Raw genomic sequence first — 26,261 nt, forward strand, 5'->3', positions numbered from 1 at the left:
TGGTGGCGCTGTTGCGTTTTTCTTCTTAATGCCTCACTGGAGGAGAATAGAAAATGCAAATGAGATATATTTAAGGGAAGTTAAATACATTTATAAAAGGTTTCTACACTGTCAAGTGCTATATCAAAAGATTTTCGTAAGTTATTAATAGAAAAATCCTCTTCATAAACCTTTCTTGTCAGAAACAACCAGATCTAAAGTGTTTCCTATGAATTCCCACTTTAATGTGTAGAATCTCATAATAACTTTCAGCAGGGGTAAATCCGCCCTGTAGGGTATACAGACATATCCTTGACTGCTGACCATTTTGACTCTAAGGTCTAAGTCCACCTTCCAGAAATGCAACATCTACCCCATCCCACCTACTGTGGAAATATTTTAAGGCTTCCCGTTGTGAAGGTATGGCAAGGTACATTTCTGTAATGAAGGATATCAGAAACACCCTAATCTTTTGTGAAGGGAGCAGGCTGTCTACCTGTTCCTCTGTAACTGTGGGCATCAAGAGACACTAAATATCTTAGGCGTTTGTGTTAAATAATTTAACATAAAATGGATGTCTGCAAGACCATACCACATCGTATACTGTGAATTTTTCTTATGCAGTGCTTGAATACTCTGCTGGGGCTTGTATTTGGTCTGTGAAGATAATTTAAAGAAAAAAGGCAGAAGCAGAACAAAATTGATGGAGAATGTATTGATTTCCATTTGTTAGTTTAAAAACACAGATAAACCCCATGTCAAACTTTGTGGTGGAGAAGAACAAAGGGGGCAAGCACAGTTTATTTGGGCAGTTTGGGGAATGGAGAGGTTGCTCATTAGCTAGACTATGGTATCTATTCAGAATCCAAGGTTTCCGACAACCGTCTACCATTTTCACAGTTTAGCCATGAGGTAAATATTTTTGAAATACAAAATATGAGGTTACTACACATGGCTTGCCGTTCCATTTGTAATCACCAATTTTGTCCCGTTTATAACTATTTTTGATAGAAAAAATGATTTTTTTTCCTTACCATGTTTTTAAATTAATTCAGCCTCTTTTGCCTTCAACAGCAGAGTTTATTTAGCTTCCCCGATAGTAGCAATTGCTGATGTAACTGCCTCCATGCTGGGAAAGTGGTGGGCTACACTAACATACTATTATTCTCAAAAGGCTGTTGCATGTGTACTGGCGAAGTCTTGGAGATGGAAGCTGTAGCAGGAAATCTTGAAGAGCCATAGGTTTTGACACCAGGAATTTTTCTGCAGCTTGAGGACCAAGAGCTCAGTTTGTTGCTTGAGATGCTCATAGAAAACTTGAAATTATTTTTTTCCGTTTAACATATGAGTACTGTGATGTTAGGAAACATCCCCTCTGTAAGTTATGAGTATTTTTATGAAATTCTGTTTGGTTAATGAGATGTAAGCTTATCTTTATAATTAAGCATATTAAGAAAATTGTGCTGGTACAGCAAATTTTAACTGCAGATTATAACAGCCAGTACATTATCTACATCCCAAGTATGATATCTTCCTATTAGATTGAGATGCTTGTCAAGAATAAATGACAGTTTTGTGGCTTTTAGGTATTTTTATAAACACCTTTAGCAATTTGCTACATCTATAAGTAGAGAAAAATGGCTTTGGAGAGAACAAATTGATGAACTTCATAAACAGCAGTGGTCTCGTCCTTCAGTCAGTAGGTGAATCAACAAACTAACCTTTTTCTGTGCCATCTATTCAAGGTTTCCTGCTCAGGGAAACTTATTTAACCTTAAGTGTTCTTAAATATAAGAACACTTACTGTTTTGGGGTTCTTTGTTTTCATGATTTTTTCCCATTTTTGTAACATTGGATTTTGAATAATCAGAAGAAACAGTGAAATTGTATTACCAGTCAAATCTTTTTAATCTGTTGTAGGCCCTTTTAATTTTTTCTTGCCTTAGATAGGAATATTCTGGAGGGGGAGAGGGGCAGGGGGGAATGTAGTGGGACTGTAGCAAAATATAAGTATATGGGTGCATGGGTGGTGCTGCACAGAAGTGGTTTAATCTTATAGTCCTGAGGCCTCTCTGTCTTCTGCAGTCCTTTGACTGTCCCTTGTTTCTGAACCTGGGCCGACACCAGCAGTGATCAAGAATGGGGGCGAAGGGGATTGGTCTTAGAGCAATTTATGCTCTTCACAAATATTGTGAAGATCAGGCAGCCAGGTGATACCTGGGAAGCCCATGGAGCGTTCCCAGTCTGACAAAGGCAGTACCACAAGTTCAGCAGAGACTGAAGGGACTTAGCAGCAGAGCTGCCCTGGCAGCCAGGCTTTTCTACTTCTGATGTTCAGTGTTGTTCTTTTTTTTAACCAGTTACCTTTTAATTTGACTGTGTCAAATCTTTCTAAGGGGGTGGCTTTGGGAATGGTCTCTCCAGCTTGCTTAGAGTACCTGTTAAGCTTCCCTTTTAAACAACTGAACAGCTAAACACTGAACAATTAAAGCTCAGTATTTGTGCAAATTAAATTTGAGCATAAAATGTTTACAGCTTCACAAGCGCCTCCAGTTTAAAGAAATCACGCTACATTTCTTTATAAGTGCATGGATATATTTACATGGTCTAGAGGACAGTGTGGAAAAAAAATAGATTTCGTAATGAATGTAAGCTGACGTTATTCAGGCTATGTTTAGCTTACCTCCTATAAATACTGAACCTACTCTGAAAAGGAAAATTGACATCCAAGATCCTAACCCACTTCCTTCGGTATAAGAATATGACTGGCCTCCTAGAAACAAATGTATAAATTTAGGACTTCTTCCTGCAAATCAGTACTCCCATGAAGAAGAAAAAAATCTGTACTGCCCAAGTATTCAGTGAAATCACTCAAAAGGGAAACCATTTGTAGCATAGGGCCTGAGAGACATGAGGAAATTTTTCTGTCTTTAGTTTCAGGTCTTATATCTGACCCTTGAGTATAATAAGACAGGTTATTATCCCCTTGTTCATCACGAAGATTAATGTTGAGACCAGTTGAAAATACTACTGCTCTGCTGGGACCTATCAGGACATCCTCAGACCTGTATGAACCCAAATTTAAACTTTTTAAATAGCAGAGCTAATGTCTCCTCCTAGTTAGACGCAAATGTCTCTCTTATCATTGTCTCCTCGGTGTTGTTGCTGTAAGAGAGTAAGGATTCAGTATAGCTCCGCATTATTTATGGTGTCTTTTATACAAACTTCATTACTAAATGTTAAAATATGCAGGAAGAGCGCCTGAGCCTAGCTAGCCTGAGCCATTAACTCTTACTCAGATGAAGTTTTTTTAAAAAAAAAAAAAAACACATAGCTTTGGAAATGGAGATTTTTATTTCTTTTTTTTCTGTGTTCTGTGCAGAATGCTTTCCTTTAAAAATGTTTGTTATCTAAATTTAGCGTGACAGAATGAAAATAAAAATAGGCAGAAAATGAATTTAAAAGAAAAAACTCATTTGGTTTAAAAAGCCACAGGAAAAGATTTCATCTGTCACAGTGTTAAAGTTGGCTTTCTCTGTTCATATGGTTGTAAACACCTGTGGGCTGCTGGCAGCGCATTTCACAGAATAACCTTTTTTTATAGAAAACCTACCCTGCTGCCTGGAAATACAACACATTTGTTCACCTCCTTTGTAACCTTTCCAAGGATCCTGGGCTAGTGTCTGATCAGGAACTGAAAAAAAAAAAAAAAGGGGGGGGGAAATGTGAAGGGAAATGAAAGGAAGTTTTGTGACAGTGAGAGAAAATAATTCTGTAAAGGATCTCTAAGTGTTGGGGTCCCGAGTGGGTGGGGACCTTCCTGCATGAGGATATCTCTGCCAGCGTGCCCCAGCAGGAGCCGTGGTCCCCTTGGGGAAATAACAGAAGCTTTTAGGAGAGCCTTACCAGCAAAGAAGCCCTTCACTGTGTAGTGCTCTGCCCACCCATGGGACCAGCCTTTGGTGTGGGCTTCAAGCTGGCTTGGGCTGCAAATGGTGCAGGGTGAGGGGACACGGTGGGTTGTGCTTGTGCTGTCCTGCTGGCCTTGGCACAGGATGGAAGCATGTCAGAGGAGAGGAGAAGGAAGGCCATTCTGGATGATATTTGTTTTGTACATGCTGGTCGGTTGTGTTTTTAAATATAGATTTAGTGCACTCAGGTGTAGTGATGCTTTTGGATAGTAATCTGAAAGAAAACAGACTACAGTATTAAAAATATATATGCTTTTGGTTTTATACACAGTCAGCTGGAGACTTTGCAAATGCTACCTTTGGATTATGCTCTGGATTTCTTTTAACTAACAACTGACAATCAGAGTTAAGTGAAATGTGAAATATAAAGCTCACAAAGAACAGATTCTCTTGGAGAAGATAGGATCACTTTTCCTCCCTTGAGTTGTTCATTGATGGGAGGTTTTAGTTAGTTTGTTATTTCTTTTTTACTCCTGGAGGCAGTATACGAAGAAATTAAAAGCACAGCATGTGCCAAACACAGCTTTTGGCACTAGAGACGAGTGAATATGGGATCGTTAAAGAGATTTTCTAGACCATTTTAGCATAATCTTTTGAGGGTCTCTTGCATTGCAGCTAATAGAAATCTAGGGCTTGCTTTCTTAGAGACATGATAGCTTACAACAATTTGTTTTACTTCTCCGTGGGGGTGACACTACAACACACACACAGTCAGTTACACATCACTAACAGTGGTTCAGCCATGGGAGCAGTAAGGTGCTAAATTGGGGTAGCTTGCTACATGTGCGTGTCTTTCCATGCTGTTTTGAAATAAGAGTGTATAAATTTTGCAGAAGACATATGATTGATGGTACTGGTTGTTCATGCACACAATAAACACATCGGGGTCAAAACCAGAACATGTTCTCCTCCAAGCCTCAGTGAGCAGGTTACTCTAAGAGTTCTAGTGCACTTTTGCCTACTTGCAACGGCATGTAAGGGTGTGGAGCAGGGACGCTTCACCCAGAAAGTTAAAGGCAATAAGGAATTCCAATGACCCTGATCTTGTACGCAGCACGCATTGTAGAGCTTCACTCCAGCTGAGCAGCAGTAGTAGAGCAGGCATAATTGCTGTCCTTACTCTCCCCAAGGCACAGGGAGTACTGCTTGATCAAGGTCATCCACAAATATTCAGCACAAGAGCAAGCAGTCAAATTCAGATTGCCTGGGATCCAGTTCACGCGAATTTCACAAGTTATTCTTCCGTACTTGCAGAAACCTAAAGTCAATGGTTATGAAGTTTATGTTCCACAAAATTTATGCCAGATGATGTCGTATATACCCACAAACTTTCCATATACCTGTAGGAGATAGAAAAGCTAAAGCACTGAAATTGAGTCATTCAGGACACAGATATAAACACAAGACAACCGTAGAACTAAGACTAAAGCATTTCCTTCTCCTCCCATCTGTGGCTGGATTTCAAGATTACCTTTTCCTGTTCCATCTAGCTATCAGGTGTTATATGTTTTAAGCAGACAAGTGCAATCTGCATATTTGTTGTTAGAAGAAAGAATTAACCTCCCACTTGAAATACAAAGGATTACAAACAGAGAAAGTGCTCAGGTAAAAATGTAAGAAAATGAACAAAAGCAAGAAATGCTTTGTGCAGGAGCTGACAATTGACCTAGAATAATATAATATGAAGATTAGGGAATCGGTGGGGTGACAATGAAACTGATTGAAGGCTATCATCTCAGGCACACAGACAGGCTGACAGCCTTTGGCTGAGGGCTCTTGCTCCCGTGAGGAGTCAGATAGCTAAAGCAACAAGCACATTTCTGCTAGACTAAAGAGTATCCCACCTGAGCAAAGTTCAGATGCTGCTGTGTGACTGTGCATGTCATTCCCATAGGAAATGAATGACATGCCCTTTATGTAAAACATTGAAAAAGAAAGCCAATATAATCAACTAAAACTGGCAACATCTTACTATATATTTGACATTGATTGTGGGATTTTAATCATTTATTAAATTTACATTGCAATTTTGTGGATGATTTAGATAAAAAAAAAAAATTTACTGTGCTCTGGCCAGCACAAAAGAACTAATAGACCTGTGGGAGAATGAGCTGAAATCTACTCTGGCTCATTTGTTATCAAGGAAAATGCTTGCTGTGTTTTAAAGTCATTGGTACTAAAACCAGTGCACAGACCAGAAAGGATACATCTGGATTTTCAAAGCACAACCTGAGTCATCAAAATTGTCTTATGAACAAAAAAGGCTTTGTTGTAAACTGACTGAAATCGATAACATGTTGTAATGATAAAGGAATAATAAACATAGAATTCACACCACAACTTAATTGTTTACTTTTCAGTATATAATATACTTCAATATATGCATGCTGCTACAGTAATTTTATTCTCTGTATCATCTTCCTCCAGTATTTTAAATTAAAGCAATAGGCTTATAAACAGTAGGAAATGAAGAAAGATCGTGAAGGGTGACAAGATACCAGTGAAGTGAGAAGGTGAAAAAAGGAAGCAGTGTTCAAATCAAATATGGTATCAGATCTGTAATTGGTATAGAAATATCTTGGGTATTAGCAGTTGATGATTTCCATGGTCTCAGAGGGAGGAAGCTTTATTTATGGCTAGAGAGCTTTTACAACATCTCGGTTATTCTTGCCTTTGCTCTTTCCTTTAGGGGTGGTCTTTTTCACTGTTTGTTCCAGTGCCACTATTTGCTGTCAGTAAACGTGTTCCCTTTCATGTAGTCACTCCTCTGAGACTCAGGCATGTTTGTTTGGAAATCGTCTGGCTGAAACTGAACTCGTGTAGAAGAAAGTCCTTTGAGTTGTCTGTCCAGAGCCCTAACCTTGCCCTGGGGAGAGAATTTGAAGATAATGAGCACAGTTTTGAAAAGAATGGGCACCCTTTGCTGTCAGTTTAAGCCTTTGACTTTGCTCTTAGATGTCATTGTGATGCTCACATTACAAGCTAGATACTGTACTCTTTTCACCTACCTTGGGCAGTGCCCAGCTTCCTCTGTCCTTTCAACCCTTCTCCTCAAATATGTGTTCATCAATTTTATAAGGAAAATCCTCTTTATATTTAATCCATCCATGTCAGAAAGAGGAATGTAAGTGGGACCAGTTGTCACAGAAGAGTGGTTAGAAAGCCTGCAACCAGTTTACAGCAAATTGCACATGTCAGCAGTCTCCGTGAGAGTGGGAGCGGGAGGCTGAGCAGCTTCACCCTGACATGGTGGCAGCCTCTGCTCCCCGAGGTCACAGCCTGCCCAAAATTAGACCTTAGGGGGAGAAGAAACGAGCAAGTCTCTGAATTGCCACGTACAGTCTTTCTGTATGCTACCCCTCTCCGTTTAACTGATGTTTCCCTGATGTTTGGTAGCAACTTCTAACACCCTTTCAAGAGATGCTAATGTATAAGTATCATTTAAAGGTGACTGAATCCCCTCCTTAGATCTTCAACTCTTTCTAAATTAAAGCTTGATAGCCCTTAAAAATGCTGTGCAACTCAAGTCAGGTTTTAGATAGTCTAAGAGAATATGGTCCCTTTTACGCTGTGCTTGCAATGATCTAAGCTATTCTTTGTAGTTATTTCGAATTTTATATCCTTTTTTCAGGAAATGAATAGCGCAGTGTGAAAACAAATTGCGTAAAGGGACTGCTGACAGGACGTTGAAGTGAAGCATGGACATTTCAGTTGAAGTACGGTGTTAGTCAAATGCTACCTGCTGAGCTGATTAGCAGTAGCTGGGTATAATTCTGTAGCCTGTGTTGTATGGGAAATCATACTAGAAAAATGAATGGCCTTTTCTCTGAAGTATGTGAATCTATAAATGCTCTGTGCTTTGGTATTTACTTTCTCTTTGTCTTATGTTCTGGAATGGCCAAGAGTCGTGTATATGCTATCATGGCGTATCCATTTTCTTAAGTGCATGGAGGAGTGAGAGGAGCAGAGATTGCAGGGAAGGAGCTGATTGTTTTGTTAGCTTGAGGTTATTGTTTGCTTGTTTTTTTGAACGGAGGTGATAGTTTTAGGATGAAAAGGCTTTTAAGGTTTTGCTGGACTAAACCTTTTGTGTATTTGTTAAATAAACAGTGTGTATATCTAAACCTTCAAACAGAGGCTTTAAAAGTCCCACAATGTCTGGATGCCTGTCACTGCTGCCAGAACTCTCTGGTGAAAGGCAGGACTGTCTGCTGTCACACAAGTGCAGAACTTAGCTTTTCTCCCTGCCTGTCCCTTGGATGCTCCGTCTGGTTTTGTTTCCATACCTGTCACATACTTGTATTTTTCATTTTCACAAATCCGTGCAAACCCTGTATAATAGTTACATTTCATTTCTGGGCATCTTTATTAGCCTTTTCCCAGCACGCCACAACCCCAAACCTCTGTTTTAATGAATGCCTTATCAACAGGTCTACTCCATGCTAGATTGGGTTTGTTTTCTTATTTTGAGGGCACCAATCCCAAGGTTCATTTTGCTATTGCTCCTGAAGAAGGAGTAGGATTTCGGAATCACTTCTGTCAGACTTTAAGATGCAGAAGTATTTTTGGTTATGTTTTTCTACAACTTGCAGTAGTCACACAGTATCACAGAAAGATGCAGTCAGTGAGCACTTCATTGTCTCAGATGTCCTGTACTTCGTGGTAAGTACACGTGTGCAACTAATATAGCAGAACTTGTCTGACATGCTGACAGTTTTACAAGGCAAAGAAGACACATTCAGAATGTTATTGCATCATGTTAATTAACAGTCAGTGTTTCCTTCATTCTTAACATTAAACTGTAGAAAAAATCAAAGCTGAAACAAATAAGTGAAAACAATATACGGTGAGATATATATACCAGGAAACTATACAATAATTGCTCAGCTTTTTGAAGGCTGGATCAACTGGGCTAATATTTAAGCTCCAGTCCCATTACTCACAAGAAAAATACCATATATGTGAATTACTCATCCTTTGCAAAGCCCCCTTAACTTCACTGTGGTTTCAGGTTAATGTAGCAGATTTTTCTTATGGCCTCCATTAGGGCAGGGGGCATTTTTACTGGTACTTGACTGGTAGGGAACTGGTGGTGGTGGGTCTTTTCAGTATTATTGTTTTCAGAGAATTGATCCACCTTTTTTAATCACAGTCAGCAGCAGCCAAACAAAAGCAGTTTGTTTCTACAGTGGAATCAATAAAATGGGAAATATATTATGGCTTAGCTGAGGACACATGCTTTCTACCTTTTGCTGCTTTGTCTCTATTTAAGGGTAGGTTTTCCTACCATTCATATTCTGTTAGTCATGTGTTTGCTTTGTGTGATCTGTAATCCACACAGAAAATATGTGCCCTCCGCAATACAATAATAATTTTTTTAATGTTTGCTGCTAATATAACATGCTATATTGATTCAGCCTGGGTTTTCTAGTGTTTTCCTGGTAGTGATGAGAAAGATGGTATAATTCTTAACCAAATGGAAAAGAGCTTAATTTTCATGCAAACCAATATTCAACAGAATCATAAAGCCCTAGCCCTGGTAATAAAAATAGAAGCCGATGTTATTAATGCATCATTCCGGATACACAGAGCACCATTATGTGACTCCTGGGCTGCGTAAAACTTCATGTAATCACAGTGGCCATAGACTTAAGCCCTATAAAGCTGGAAACTTCAACAGATGGCCATTGTCGATGCAGCTTCTAAAAGCTGCGTTGTGTTAGGGCTCCAGATATGACTTACTCAGTGGTAGCTTTTTAAATTACAATTACTGAACATAATTGATCCGCATTGTGGAAGTAATAATAATAATAATACTTTGCACTCAGTAACCTGTGTAAGGATCTGAAAGCTCTTAACCAAGGTTTTTGAAGACTCCCTTTCTGTTTATTGAAAATAAAAAGCATGCAGGGGCTTGTTGGAGCATGAGAGGATCGAGAGCTAAGGGCAGCAGCAGCAGCGGCAGGCGGGCTCCAGGCCTGTGGCCAGCAGCCCCGCCATGCTGTCTGTGGGCCTGGGGCTTGAACAAGAGGGTGCTCCGGTCTCTGGCACAGGCCTGGGCTGCAATCTCCCACTTCCAAAGTTTATCAGTAATGGAAGGAATCATAGAATGTTTTGGGTTGGAAGGGACCTTAAAGACCATCCAGTTCCAACCCCCCTGCCATGGGCAGGGACACCTCTCACCAGACCAGGTTGCCCAAAGCCCCATCCAGCCTGGCCTTGAACACCTCCAGGGATGGGGCATCCACAGCTTCTCTGGTCAACCTCTGTCAGTGCCTCATCACCCTCTGAGTAAAAAATTTCTTCCTAACCTCTGATCTAAATCGTTTTTAATTTACAGCCATTACTCCTTGGCTGAAATGTCTGTATTTGAGATTTACTTTTGTCTAGTCGGTAGTTGTCTTTTTTCTTTTTCTTCTTTTTTTATTTTCACAAAGTGATTCTGTTTTTCATTTTCAGGGTCTAGAGATCACATGTGAAAGTATCCTGGTGGCTGTTCTCTCTGACTGTTTTTGTTTTATCTTTCAGATCGATATGATTGTGACTTTGGGTGGACTTGGAGGACGCTTTGACCAAATTATGGCATCAGTGGAAACACTTTTTCATGCAACAAATATCACTCCTTTTCCAGTGATAGTTATCCAGGAGTGCTCGCTGATTTACCTACTTCAGCCTGTAAGTGCTGTGAAAAGTTACTTCATAATAAACCTGACCTTCCATCTCCCCTCACCCTGTAGGTCTGGCACTATTAACTGCTCATTTTCTTAATTGTAATCTATAGGGACACAACCTAAATTGAAAATATATTGCAGAGCAGTGGACAGCAAATTATATGCTCTGCACTCCTGCCATGGAAAAGATCATTTTAGTTTGTTCAGGATAGGTTTGTTTAAAAGGGGAGGAATGCTAAATCTGAGTAAGTCTGGGATTCTGATTATAAACAAAAAAACATCTTTAAACTTTTTAATTAGGTTCCAGTAAGTTTAAATTTAGCATGCAGCCCTTTGCATGTTGAGTAGCAATACAGACATCTGCAGTATGAGAAACAAAAGCTACAAGATGAAGATACGAGAGAGTTCCCAACAAACGTGTCAGGCAGAGTTCTTGTGTGGTCTGAGTGGTGCAGTTCATTATGATGTGGATCCAGTGAGGATCAGCAAGGGAATTTATTTAAGATGTATTATTTTTTTTGTGTGGTTTCAGGTCTTATTCCATTTATTGATTCATAAAACAGCACACACAAAAGATCTTGCAGGGCTTCTGCTTCTAAGTTTTAAATTAAAGGCAAATCTAAGCATCAAAGAGTCTTCTCTAACAGCAGTTCATTTACTTGGAAATATCTTTTTCCTGATGTCAGGCTTTCTAGACACTTAACTAACTTTTCCATTTTACCTTAGACAGCGTATTTCGTTAAAATAAATAACATTCACAGATAAATTTGACAAAACCCTGCACCACACATGCTTTATTGTAATTTGAGAAAAGAATTAATAAGGTTCTATGAGATTATAGATTTAAATCCACAGGGGCAAATGCTGTATTAACAACTTTTAAGCACTGTGTCTGCAGGAAAGACTGTAGGCGCAGGAGCTCATTTGCCAGTATGGCCAGGAATGACTGTGATCATTTGTTGCAACGCTACATGACTAGAGGCAGCAGAGTGAGGGGGAAGTAGGGCTGAAGGATAACTGTGGTTAAACTCTGGAAGTGAGGAGTAACTCACATGTGGTTGGTCTATGGGTGCAGGACTTCACTGGCCACAGTTGATTAATATTAGGTTACTTTTAAGAACATGTTGAAGAGCTGAAATAAGATGGAGAATTCCAAATTTAGCTTACAAAATACTTACTTGGACTGGAAAGACTACTAATTCTTTTAATTCATCTTTTCCATAAGTGACTTTGAAATGTCACAGAATCACAGAATTGTAGGGGTTGGAAGGAACCTCGAGAGATCATCGGGTCCAACAGCCCTGCCAAAGCAGGTTCCCTAAAGAAAGTTTTCCTAGTCATGCATAAGGTTGCTTTCAGAAGAGTCTTCAATGAATAATTAACCCCTTTGCAACTTGAAAAAATCAATGATCTGCGTATTTAAATAGAAATTAAGGTTTCTAACTCTTTGGGTTTGCTGGAAACTTTTTTATGTTCTGTTTTCATCGTGCTGTATAAGAAGCATTTAACTTTTTTGTTGGTAGGGATAGTTCCACAGGATATTATTTTCTACCATCCCTGGCTGTCAATCTGCATTGCTGGTAACTGACATCTGTGACTTCAGGCTGTTTCTAGCGTTCAGGAATAAAGGGCAGATATAGAGGGCAGGCCTTTTAAGCAATCTTAATGCTGACTTTAACACAAAATTGCCTTTCACTGTTGGTTTAAACTTGTCGCTGTCAGTATCTTCAGTCAACTGTCGTGGTACCTCCAGATAATAGTATTAATCCTGTATAGTTTAGATAAAAATCAAGTGAGTAGTTTTACACATAGGGACAAACAGGAATCCTTAACTTGGAAGTACTCTTTTTTTTTCCTATGGAGTTCAACATGGTATTTTTCTCTTGTAAACATCTTGTAAATTCTCTCTCTTTCCCTTCTCTTGTTTGTAATTTTAAAGTCAAGGTAGGAGGGAGTTGAACACAGTGGGAGACCAACTGACTTTTTGAATGCAAGTATGGAAACTGTGCAACAAATGAAGCAAAGTTTTGAGATCCAAATGCTAATGCAAATGATAAACTTAAGAGCATCTTGCATTTCCTATAAAATGTAGAGCTGAAATTCCTTCTCTCTTGGGTAAGAAGAATCTGATCTTTATTGGATTCTTTGGATAAGATATATGAGCAAAATATAACCATATTTTTGCTTCGGAATAACATTAGCCCTCTGCTCCCTATAGCGGGAGATTAGTATTAGTTCTATATCATGTGTACCTAGGCAGAGGCTAAAATACTTAGATAGAGCAGTGAAACTCGTAATCCCATAACAGCCCTAGGAAGGATACAAAGAGGAATAGCAAATCAAGCTGCTGAATATTTAGCTACTAATACGGAAACTAAGGGGATGACTCAGTGAGTTATTCTGTAGGAAGAAAAGAGTACTTCCAAGCTAAGGATTCCTGTTTGTCCCTATGTGTAAACTACTCACTTGATTTTTATCTAAACTATACAGGATTAATACTATTATCTGGAACTACCACGACAGTTGACTGAAGATACTGACAGCGACAAGTTTAAACCAACAGTGAAAAGCAATTTTGTGTTAAAGTCAGCATTAAGATTGCTTAAAAGGTCTGCCCTCTAAATCTAAGTACACAAAAAGTTACTAAGTAATTTGTTTGAAATAGTTATTCCATATTACTGGAATGTTGATATGGAAGGGCACAGGAAAAAAAAAATCAATATTTAATACACCTGTAAAGGTACACAGTATTGTAGGAAACATGGTTGGAGTCTTGCTAGAAGTCTTCAGGATGAAAGAGAAAGACAGCAAGGACAATGCCTGACTTTGAGTCCACTGCAGACTACCAAGCAAGGAGGACCAGGTCAACAAAGCCTTTTTTTGTTAACCAATAATATTATCCATGTACTGAATGTAAGGGTAATCATATTTTTATGCAGTCAGGAATCTCTTGAGTTATAGGCAGACAGTGCAAGTTTTTGAAACGTATTGGGAAAAACGTTGTGGTGTGGAATGCAAAGAAAGCTGCAAGGAAGAACACTCTGGAGTCAGAAATAGGGAGACTGTGTAAGAATTCCAGGAGGTGATGCTTTCTCTAAAACGCTGTCTAATGTGAAGACTGAAATTTAAAAAAAAGGGGGGGGGGGGGGGGGAAGTGGAGAGTTGGGGGCCGAGGGGGAGTTTCTCTGCACTGAATAGTCACCTCATTTCTTTCTGTAGTGGAGGGGAAGGGTCCTATAGGGGAAGGGAACATGAATCCTTAATAAGGAGTAATCACTTCTATGAGCAGGATATTTTATGTAACAATCCATACATTTTATGCATGAAATTTTAGTAATATCAATTACCATTAGAATATACCCTGGCTGAAGAACATCAGGCCCTTAGAGTCATGTTTATCATGCTAGCCATGCTCAGTACGAATGGCTTAAGGTTTCACATACATACTTTCTCATTTTCTGGTAGTGTGCTTCTCAGGAGTACAGAAACATTAGCTTCTGTACACTGAGCATAAATTATCTTTTTTCTGTGAGTTTTACGGCAGTTTGTAATACAAGGTAATAGGATTTATGACCAAGAAATGAGAAGATGTCCAAGAGTTAATGAGGCCTGTCTTTTACATTATGCTGAGCAGCTCAGTGTTCCCCATGCAGAATTCTTGCAGTGGCATGTAAGGGAGAAGATCTGCTAGCTACACATGAAAATGCATTACAGACGCATACTTTTGTCAATTAGCTGGCTCTTTTGAATCAGTGTATGAATGCTTTGATAACCCTTTTTTCTCAGACACAGCTTTTCTTGTGAGTGCATGTCTTCCTTCCTGGGAGAGTGATGAGTGATTTAACATCATACATAGTAGTCCAGCAACTAAATATGAGCAATAAGAATCAGAAGTCTCATTCCTCGTTCTTGGCTGTCTTTTACTTCTTGGCTTCCTTGCTGTCTTGGCTATTCTTTACCGTCATTTCATTGAAGAGAAAGCAATCATATGATCTTTTGATCTCACAGTCACCTAGTTTGTAAATTGGGTAAGACCCATGTCTTTCTCTGAATGAGCACTGTGAGGCTTGTGTAGTTTTTAACAAAACACCCTTACATTCTCAGCTCTGCACTGAAGTGGAACACAGTATTACTGTAATAGTAACAACAGTATTAATAAGACATTTAATTAACATAGGCATTGGCATACAGTAGGCTGTGCAGCTTATTAGTTAGCACGGTCCCAAGCGCAGTTTTAGTGGGAGCCAGCTATCATTCTCACAGACAGTGCCTGGGCAGAGTCTGGGGCTACCATAGCTTAGTAACTGCCTACTAGGCATTTTGGACGGTACCACCTCATTTGGGGGGCAAGAGAGATCAACCATACTATGCATGTGAGCCATGCTGTGCCCATTGGCTTGAGGTCCAGAGAATAGTACATGGACCACCTTACACACATGCAGACAGAGTGACCAGGTGTAGAGTTCTGCTCCTAGCTGCAGGCACTGCGATAGATACAAGCTGAGGAAGATACAAGACTGACAACTTATTCTGCTGTAGTGTGCTGGTGCAGTTTTCTACATCAGTGTTCTTTGCTTTTCTTTGTATCCATGCTTGGAGAGTCAAATGTAACAGGAAATTCAGGGTATATACATTCAGCTTCTGAGTTTTCTTTGGCAGTTCCTTGAATATCATAACTAATTCCTTGACTATTGTGGGAACTTCAAAAATAAGTTATCAGTTTGGTTTTGTGCTGCCTCATCTGTATAAGAAACATCTGGCTTGCACCGACATTCAGTGGAGAAAATCCTTAGTGCACGTGTCTCTTTTGGAGGATAACTTTAGAATCTGGGAAACCTTGCATGCCGTCTTTTGCTGTATTATTTGTACATCTTGTGGGTAGGTTCAGTTGAAATAAGGAAGGGGGGGGGAGGATTAAACATGTATTTAATATTTAAACAAAATATTTATTGTCCTTCCTCGGCCCAAACAGTTGTGGTGAATGGAGTTAAATCCAGTTGGAGGCCAGTCACTAGTGGAGTCCCCCAGGGCTCAGTACTGGGGCCAGTTCTCTTTAATATCTTTATCGATGATCTGGATGAGGGGATCGAGTGCACCCTCAGTAAGTTTGCAGACGACACCAAGTTAGGTGCGTGTGTCGATCTGCTCGAGGGTAGGAAGGCTCTGCAGGAGGATCTGGATAGGCTGGACCGATGGGCTGAGGCCAGCTGTATGAGGTTCAACAAGGCCAAGTGCCGGGTCCTGCACCTGGGGTGCAACAACCCCAAGCAGAGCTACAGGCTGGGAGATGAGTGGTTGGAAAGCTGCCTGGCAGAGAAGGACCTGGGAGTACTGGTTGATAGTCGGCTGAATATGAGCCAGCAGTGTGCTCAGGTGGCCAAGAAGGCCAACAGCATCCTGGCTTGTATAAGAAGCAGTGTGGCCAACAGGGCTAAGGAAGTGATTGTCCCCCTGTACTCGGCTCTCTGTATTCAGTTTTGGGCCCCTCGCTACAAGAAGGACATGGAGGTGCTCGAGCGAGTCCAGAGAAGGGCAACGAAGCTGGTGAGGGGTCTGGAGAACAAGTCTTACGAGGAGCGGCTGAGGGAGCTGGGATTGTTCAGCCTGGAGAAGAGGAGCTCAGGGGTGACCTTATCGCACTCTACAGGTACCTTAAAGGAGGCTGTAGAGAGGTGCGGGTTGGTCTATTCTCCCATGTGCCTGGTGACAGGACGAGGGGGAATGGGCTAAAGTTGCGCCAGGGGAGGTTTAGGTTGGATATTATGAAGAACTTCTTTACTGAAAGGGTTGTTAGGCATTGGAATGGGCTGCCCAGGGAAGTGGTTGAGTCACCATCCCTGGAGGTCTTTAAAAGACGTTTAGATTTAGAGCTCAGTGATATGGTTTAGTGGAGGACTTGTTAGTGTTAGGTCAGAGGTTGGACTGGGTGATCTTGGAGGTCTCTTCCAACCTACGTGATTCTGTGATTCCGAAAGGCTGCCTTTCCTATTTGGTTTCTGCTCTCCAAGAGACCTCCTGGAACTTATAGCTGACAAAGCAGTGAGTCTCTTCCTCAGTCTCCCTGTAGGTCACTTGAATGAGCATTTATGGAGTTCTCAAACATATAATTTTTGTTCCTGGTTAAATACATGCTTCTTCTACTGCTTCTTCTAATGAGAAATCCAGCTGTTCAGCTGGACAGAAACACTTCCAATATCTAAAAAATTAGCACTCTTGAGCCCTTGTCTGAGAGCCTAACTTGTTCACGGGAGTCCCAGAAGTCCTTGTGGAAAGGGTTTTTCTGCTTCCAGAGCACATTTTCCAGGGGGAAAAGAAAAAATAATAATAATAATAAAATGAAGTTGTTATGTTGGTCGTTTAGCTGCCTTGGTTTCCTTCTTTTGTAAGAAAACTTGAGGATTTTGCTACAGCTCAACTTCTGTCCTTAAACATATCAAGACTGTTAGAGTTACAACCTGTCTTTTTCTTCTTTCTTGGAGAAACTCCACTGGGCTGGTAATTGCTTATTCATTCTTACCTTGTATTTTTGTAGTGGTCCTGTCTAAATGGGACCTTCAGAATGCTCCGGGTCCAAATGACTTCAGTTTATTTCATGGTATTGTATGGCTATCAAGTTTTGTTGCTTCAAGTTTACCACAGGATTTCTGTGTTTTGCCGGATATCAGTGATCCAAAGTTAATTCATTTTTTGTCAGTCGCTTCCTGAACTAGCAAAGATTTTACTTTCTATCTTGTTTCTCACTGTTACCAAAGGAAAATTTACGTGGGATCTTCTCTTAGCAGCTAAATTCTTTATAGCTTAGCTATAGTCCAGCATCAGTAAAAGTGCAGTATGAAATGTAGAAAAAATATGTATATTATCTTAGAAATCATAACTAGCTTCTGCAACAATCATATCCTTTCAAGTTTTTTTTAAGTATCAGTTAAAAGTGCAGTTTGCATCAAGTTTGTGAAGTATTTGGAAAAATGTAGATATTTTGTAGACTTGTTTGCAGAGGATGACATCTAATACCTATGGACTACTTCTGTATAATGAAGACATATGCAAAATATTTAAATATTTTGTCTACAGCCCTTCCTTAGACAGACAGATTGTTGCAACAAATTTTTAAGTCAGTTTGTTAGCTTGCAGGTAACCACTTAAAAAAACCTTGTCTTTCAGTGAGGAAAGCAAAATAACAGGCCATCATTGCGAAGTAAAAAATAATTGTTTTTATTAAACGAGATTTTCACCTATTTATAACTCTTAAGAAATAAGTAATACTCTATGGCAAGATATGTTAATCACACGGCTGTTTTTAAATTCACATCTTAATAGTTCCTTATATCAAAGAAGATGATATAAGGAACAGTGATCAAAGTAGTCTACTTATGTGTTTCTAGATTCTGGAACAATGCAATTTGTTTCTGAATTCCGAATCTGGTGTTTGATAAGTTTCAACAGTTCCACTCTCAACATTTTTCAGTCATTGTCCAGATTTTTCATTCCTACAGCAGTTGATGCATGATCATCTAGGAGAATCTTGAACCTAAATAAAGCTCTTTTGGGGAGGTTTCTGCTCTCTGTTGTGTCCTCTAGCTGTTGTAATATAATCTTGTTAATATGATAATACCTATTTTCTTGTTTGATGGAAACAAGGAAAGCTTTCTGTTACAAAGCTAATTTTCTCAGAGCTGGGATTTTCCCCAAACTTGTCAGTTCCTTGCATTTCCTTTGAAGTCTTAATATTTCTCTTCATCTCCACCCTTATATTTCTTTCTGCAGTGCTCTGATATTTTTATTTATGTGTGTGTGATGAAGTAGTAATTATTCTTTTTACCATTCTTTGATACCATTATTACCATTATTCTTTTAAACAGATCTTCTGCTGCATCAGTTGCATGATGTTAAGTGATTGGAAGCAAAATAGCTAACATTGTCTTGGATGTTTGTTTATCTGTATGTAGTTCACGCTTAACTGAGAACAATGAGAAGTTGGTAAAACTTTCTTCTGTTTTGGTGATAGCAGTACACTGAGGAAGACCACAGCATTTTTTTCACATGCTGTGTGTGCATTTAATCATTGTCCTGTAAGTAAACAGACAAATGTGGAGTGTACTCACATTTTGTTCATTTTACTTTTGTTCTTTTTTTTTTTTTCCCAGCCAGGACTTCACTCCTATACCAGGATTTTGTGGCGAGCTAAAGAATTTCCAAGCTTTTCATGAATAGGTTTTTGACAACAACAACAAAAGGAAACTAGTATCTAAAAGATAATTAATATTGATTCAAAATCTTACGAACAGATTTAAATACTTTGTACATAATTTGGATAAGTTTTCTAACTTTTTTTTTTAACTGTAAAAAGAAAAAAATTTCAAATGCTTGTCTGTATGGAGGTCTCATAGATTGGTATTTTTGATTGATTTTATTTTTATGATTATTTTGTTTTGGTTTAAAATATGTCTCCCACCTGACACCCACAGGGGATAACACAATATTTTGGATGTTTAAGGTAAACAATCAGACATAAAGGATTAAAGAAATTTAAAGGGTTAATTATTAACGTGTTCTGTGACTTGCCTGATCAGAGGTCAGCTCCTTTGCTAATTAACCATCCTAGAGCAAGTCTTATTTTCTCTTTCTGATCTTACTTTTGCTTTCATTTTTCTTGACTCTTGGATCCCATCATATGTCTTTTCTCAGTGCATCATGATTTAGTTTAATTCTGCAGAAAACATTCTTGTTTTAACTTCAGCAGCCACTGGTTTCCTGAAGATTTTCTCCCTGGGTTCATCTCCTTCCAACAGTCACAATTTATGTAATCTTCTGCTGGACTACTACTGCTATGAAGTATTAGTTCATCAATGCCCTTTTGTCGTACTGGCTTCATCTCTTCCTCTTGGGTCTCGTAGTATTTTCTCTTGATTCTTCAGTTGTATTATAATCAATATGGACTCATCTGTGTAGTATTGGAAACTATTGAGGTGATGTCTACTGCAACTACTGTCTACTGCAACTGTGGTACTGTGTACCACAAATTATTGCTGAGTTATAACTGTTCAGCTTTATTGTGGTGGAATGCAGCCCAAATGTCTCAAGTCCCAGGATGCTGTGGTACCCACTAAGTGACACTGCCTCTATCACAGCATGTTACTGCCTTGCTTGAGATGAATTCCACCAAAGTTTTGTAGTGAGTGCTTTCCTCTTCAGGTATTAAAAATACTTCAGTGCCACTTTGGGGGTATTTGATTTTTTCACTCCTTATCATTACAGAAGGTTCTGTATGGAAACTAGCAGGTATCAAAAGTCTGTAATCTGAAGGCACAGCCTCTTCTGGAAAGAATGAATGTCTGGAAAATATTTTATTGCATGCTATTAAAAAATGTAGCAGGCAAAATCAATATTACTGTTCCTAGACTGAATGTAAATGACGGTAAAAATTGAAGTGATAATAGGTGACAAATCATTATCTACTACAAAAACAGAACAATCAGAATGCTAAATACTTAATGGTTGTCCATGCTTGAAGGATTGATGGATTCTTCTAGAAGAAAACTTTAAAATGTTTCTTTTTGCTCATATCTGAATACTGGATTTAGTTGAAGTTGCAAAAGGTGAGCATCCATAGTCTGGCCTCATAGTTATATTTGAAAATATGTTGTCTGTAAAATTGCTTGGGCTTTTCCAATCCCTTTCAGAATGACTGCTAGTTCTGTATCTGCTGTGGCAGTGGTGTTAACTATATCAATTTACAGTTTTTGTTTAAAAATATTTAAATTCATTGTTTACACTTAGTGTTTAAAATCAGTTTCTAAAATGTTTAAAAAAAAAAAAAAAGATCAGTGCAAAAGAAGGATTATATTTAGTAAAATCTGAGGTCCTGGGGAAAATGCTGTACTACTAGTAACAAGATTTAGCTACAGCTATTCATAGGAAGTCATTTCCTTGCCATAGGAGGTTATTTACTTTGCAATCTGAATTTTCTTCATGTTGGTAACAACTGGTTACATTACTTCAGAACACATTGTCTGCTGTTAGCATGACATCCCAAAAAGAGACAGTTATCAGGGACTGTATTCTTCAATGTCTTTTAAGAATGCAATGTTTCTGCCACCCTAAAGTTAAGTGCAATTGAAAATACTTGCCAACAGTGCTGCTGGGCCCCATTGACCCCCAGGGCTGCATTAGCTTCCTACTTCTAATCCTAAGATTGAGATATTTGGGGTGAATGAGTTCATACTGAAAGCAAGAAAAGGAGGCTGGAAGCTTGTGACTTCTGGCAGTAGGACGAAGGCTGCTTCTCCACCCTGAAATCTAAATTTATAGAATTGGTAATGTGCCCTAAGAGCTAATCATGGAATCATAGAATGGCTTGGGATGAAAGAGACCTTAAAGATCATCTAGTCCCAACTAGACCTCTAGTTCCCTGCCATGAGCAGGGATGCCACCCACTAGAACAGGTTGCCCTGGCCTTGAACACCTCCAGGGATGGGGCTTCCATGACTTCTCTGGGCAACTTGTGCCAGTGCCTCACCACCCTCTGAGTGAAGAATTTCCTCTTAACCTCTAATCTAAATCTCCCTTCTTTTAGTTTAAAACCATTCCCCCTTGTGCTGTCATTATCTACCTGAGCAAAAAGTCGCTCTCCGTCTTTTTTATAAGCTGCCTTTGAGTGTTGAGAAGCTGAAATTAGGTATCCCTGGAGCCTTCTCTTCTCCAGGCTGAACAACCCCAGCTCTCCCAGCCTTTCTTCATAGGAGAGGTGCTCCAGCCCCCTGATCATCTTCGTGGCCCTCCCCTGGACCCACTCTAACAGCTCCACATCCTTCTTGTGCTGGGGGCCCCAGACCTGCATGCAGCACTCCAGGTGGGACCCCACAAGGGCAGAGCAGAGGGGGACAATCACCTCCCTTGACCTGCTGGTCTCTCCTCTATTGATGCAGCCCAGGATGCAGCTGGTCTTCTGGGTTGCAAGCACACACTGCTGGCTCATGCCAAGCTTTTCATCTACTAGAATTCCCAAGTCCCCCTCTGCAGGGCTGCTCGCAGTGTGTTCTTTTCCCAGTCTGTCTTCATGTCTGGGATTGCCCTGACCCAGGTGCAGCACCTTGCACTTGGCCTTGTTGAACCTCATTATGTTCATGTGGGCCCACTTCTCTAGCTAGTTCAGGTCCCTTTGGATGGCATCCCTTCCTTCTGTTGTATTGACTGCACCACTCAGCTTGTGTGTCATCTGCAGGCTTGCTGAAGGTGCTTTTGATCACATTTACTACATCACTGATGAAGATATTAAGCAGTGTTGGTACCAAAACAGACCCCTGAGGGACACCACTTGTCACCAGCCTCCACCTGGGCTCAGAGCCATTGACCATCACTCTCTGGGTGCAACCTTCAAGCCAATTTCTTATCCACTGAATGGCCCACCCTTCAAATTGATCTCTCTCCAACTTGGAGATCAGGATGCCATGTGGGACTGTGTCAAAGGCTTTACAGAAGTCCAGGGAGACATCAGTTGGTCTTCCCTTGTCAACTGATGCAGTCACTCCATCACAGAAGGCCACCAGATTGGTCAGGCACAATTTGTCCTTGGTGAAGCCATGCTGGCTGTTCCAGATCACCTCCTTGTCCTGCATCTGCCTTGACATTGCTTCCAGGAGGATCTGTTCTATGATTTTCCAAGGCACAGAGGTGAGGTTCACTGGTCTGTAGTTCCCCAGGTCCTCCTTTCTACCCTTTTTTAAAATGGGAGTGACGTATCCCTTTTTCCAGTCACTGGAGACTTCACCTGACTGACAGGACTTTTCAAATATGATGGAGAGAGGCTTGGTAACTCCATCAGCCAGTTCCCTCAGGACCCTGGGATGTATGGCATGGGGCCCCATAGCCCTGTACCTGTTCAGTTTCATCAGGTGGTCTCAAACCTGCTCTTCACTTACAGTGGGAGGGACTTTGCTCCCCCAGCCCTGTACAGGTTCAGGGAAATGGGAGACATGGGAAGCCTGGCTGGCAGTGAAGACTGAGGCAAAGAAGTTGCTGAGTACCTCAGCCTTCTCCATGTCTGTTGTTACCAGTTCTCCCTTCTCATCCTTCAGAGGGGGCACACTCTCCTTGGCCTTTCTTTTCTGAGCAATGTACCTATAGAATCCCTTCCCGTTATTCTTTGCATCCCTTGCCAAGCTCAATTCCATTCATGCCTTGCGTTTCCTGATCCCATCTCCGCACGTCCTGATTGTATCCCTGTACTCTTCCCAGGCCACATGTCCCTGCTTCCACTGCCTGTGCATTTCCTTCTTGCGCCTCAGTTTGACCAGCAGGTCCTTGCTCCGCCTTCCCGGTTGTCTGCCCTCCCTGCCCGCTTTCTGACACAGAGGGATGGAGAGTTCTGTCGCTCTAAGAAAAATATCCTTAAAGAGTTGCCAGCTCTGTTCAGCTCCTTTGCCCCTAAGGGCGGTGTTCCAGGGGATCTTGCCCGCTAGGTCTTTAAATAGCTGGAAGTTCACTCTTTGGAATTTCAGGAATTCCCAACTTTGTTCTTTGCCAGGCCTATATGCCTCGAGATCACAAACTCAACCAGAGCAAGGTCACTGCAGCCCACGCTGCCTCTGATCTTAACCTCTTTAATGAGTTCATCTGCACTGGTGAGCATCAGTTCCAGTAACATTTCTCCTCTGGTTGGTTTGTCTAATACTTGGTCCAGGAAATTATCCTCAATGCACTCCAGGAGTCTCCTGGATTGCCCACATCCTGCTGTGTAGTTTTCCCAGCAAACATCCAGATGGCTGAAGTCCCCCATCAGGATGAGAGCGTGCAAGGATGATGCTTTGTGTAGGTGAAGCAAGAAGGCCTCACCAATAGGCTCCCTTGATCAGGCAGCCCATAGCAGACCCCGACCACAAGCTGCCCTTTATTGGTTCAATCCTTAACTTTTACCCACAAACTCTCAACCTGTCCGTGGCTGTTTCTCAGAGGCAGCTCTTCTCAATCAATTCATTCCCTAACATAGAGGGCAACACCCCCACCCCTCCTTCCCTGCCTGTCTCTTCTGTAAAGCTGGTAGCGCACTATTCTGGTGTTCCAGTTATAGGATCCATCCCCCCACATTTCCATGGTAGCGCTCAGGTCATAGTTTTCTAATTGCACTGTGGTTTCCAGCTCCTGCTTGTTTCCCATGCTGCATGCACTAGTGTAGCAGCACTTCAGCTGGGCTGTCAGTCACATCACCTTTTTAGAGGAACCCTTCCTAATTGCTTTAGGACAGTTCACAAGTATTTCCCTGTTGTTTCCTAAAGTGACAGTATTCCCAGGTTCCATTCTGTCTCTCAGTGGTGCATCCCCTTCCCCTGCTGAATCTAGTTTAAAGCCCTGCTAATAAGCCCAGCCCACTTACTGCCCCAAACACTCTTGCCCTACCTGGCCAGCTGTGCCCCATCTGGTGTCAGCATATCCAGTCTCTCAAAAGTGCACCGAAAATCATAGGACCCAAACCTTGAGCATGGTACGAGCCATGCAGACGGTTGTCCACTTGGTCTATTCGTCTCCTTCGTCCAGTCACCAGCTGGGAGGATAGAGGAAAACACTACTTGCTCTCCCAGTCCCTTCAACATCTTTCCAAGGGACATAAAGTCCCTTTTGATATTTTGGAGTCTCTTTGTTGCAGCCTCATTTGATCCTACATGAAAGAGTAGGAATGGCTGGTAGGCTTCAGTCCCCACCAGGCCTGGTAGCCTCTTCGTAATATCATGAATGGGGTCCCTGGAGAGGAAGCAAATTTCTCTGGAGAGATTATCTGGATGGCAAATGGGTGCTTCAGTGCCTCTCAGCAAGAAGTCTCCCACTACTAACACCCTTGATGCCTTTTCTGTAGCACAGGCTCTGACGCAGGTGGTTGACTCGGCCAACTTTGTATGGTTGCCCTTTTCTAGGTCTTTATCAATGAAAGGGAACAAAGTCCTTCAGGGAAAGCCATCTCACCATTAGATAAGATGTGAGGAAATGGTCTGAAGTTGTACCAGGGGAGGTTTTTTTTTGAACATAGGAAGAACTTATTCATTGAGAGGGTCGAACGCTGGAACAGGCTGCCCAGAGAAGTGGTGGAGTCCCCATCCCTGGAGGTATTTAAGAGATGTGTGAATGTGGCACTAAGGGACATGGTTCTGTGATGAGACTCAGTAGGGCAGGTTGATGGTTAGGCTTGATGATCTTGAAGGTCTCTTCCAAGCTAAATGATTATATGATTCTGTGATTAGCAGCAGGAGGAAGAAGCAGGTAACAGTGGTTGGAGATGCCTTTCCACAGGAGACAGAGGCACCCATCTGTGCTGATCAGACATGCTGTCATAGGAGCTGTGTTGCTTGGCAAGGGCCTGGAGCCAGGATGTTGCAGAGAGACTGCTGAAGTTAATCTGTCCTCAAACTGTTGCTCCTTGCTATTCATCTGCATGGACACCAGTGCTACCACCAAAGGAAATCTGAAATAAATCAACTTAGACTACAGATACCTGAGGACAAAGGCAGAGATGTTCCTTAATTTCCTGTGGATGATGGGCGAGTCCAGAGAAGGGCAACGAAGCTGGTGAGGGGTCTGGAGAACAAGTCTTAACGAGGGGCAGCTGAGGGAGCTGGGATTGTTCAGTCTGGAAAAGAGGAGGCTCAGGGACAACCTTATCGCACTCTACAGGTACCTTAAAGGAGGCTGTAGTGAGGTGGGGATTGGTCTATTCTCCCACGTGCCTGGTGACAGGACGAGGGGGAATGGGCTAAAGTTGCACCAAGGGAGGTTTAGGTTGGATATTATGAAGAACTTCTTTACTGAAATGGTTGTTAGGCATTGGAATGGGCTGCCCAGGGAAGTGGTTGAGTCACCATCCCTGGAGGTCTTTAAAAGATGTTTGGATATAGAGCTTAGTGATATGGTCTAGTGGAGGACCTGTTAGTGTTAGGTCAGAGGTTGGACTCGGTGATCTTGGAGGTCTCTTCCAACCTAGATGATTCTGTGATTCTGTAGAGACACAACTTGTGAGTTAACAGCTTGCTATGGGGCTGCTGTCCCAAGTGCTTTGGCTTTTATGATCACGGGTTCCTCTGAGGCATGAGGACTGCTAGAGAGAGAGGCAGCATCCATTTGACAAATTGAAGGAAAAACATCTATGCCAAGAGGCTGGCAAACCTGGTGAGAAGGGTTTTAAACTGGGCTGTATCAGGGCATGGTGATGACATCTTAGAGTTAAGTGAGGAGTAGAGGTTATGGCTGATAACTACAAGGGACAGAGGAATGAAGTGAGAGTCCTCAGGAAAGATGAAAAAAGACAAAAGGAAACCCCTCTCAAGTGCCTGTGCACAAATGCATGCAGCCTAGGAAACAAACAGGAGGAGCTAGAGCTCCATCTATGGACACAGAACAGTGAAATCATTGGAAAAACTGTGAAGTGGTAGAATAGCTCATATGCTTGGAGATCTGTGATAGGGAGATAACAGCTCTTCAAGAAACACAGGCAAAGAAGAAGAAATATGTGGTGGCCCTTCAGGGAAGTGAGCAGTTCACAGTAGAAGGGATCCTGGGGGGACAGCTCTGTGAATGTCAAAGCAGCGAGTTCAGTGGAGGGCCACCTCCACTGATGTTGAAGATGGCTGGGAGTGCTGAGTGCCCTACGAGGCTGAAG

At 41.2% G+C, this 26,261-nt stretch overlaps 1 protein-coding gene across 23 annotated transcripts in view; it reads left to right on the forward strand.

The window, feature by feature from the left end:
• Positions 1-26,261, forward strand: part of TPK1 (thiamin pyrophosphokinase 1) — a 324,434-nt gene that overhangs the window by 202,020 nt on the left and 96,153 nt on the right. For 22 of the 23 annotated variants that reach the window (XM_040547189.1, XM_040547200.1, XM_040547187.1 and 19 more), the window contains one exon: positions 10,479-10,625. The exons of the other annotated variant lie outside the window; for it this stretch is intronic. In XM_040547189.1, the coding sequence (XP_040403123.1) occupies positions 10,479-10,625 (147 nt within the window). The remainder of the gene's footprint in view (positions 1-10,478; positions 10,626-26,261) is intronic. 23 annotated transcript variants of the gene reach the window in all.

The sequence above is a fragment of the Cygnus olor genome, chromosome 2 (genome assembly GCF_009769625.2).
Source record: "Cygnus olor isolate bCygOlo1 chromosome 2, bCygOlo1.pri.v2, whole genome shotgun sequence".
Lineage (NCBI taxonomy): Eukaryota > Metazoa > Chordata > Aves > Anseriformes > Anatidae > Cygnus > Cygnus olor.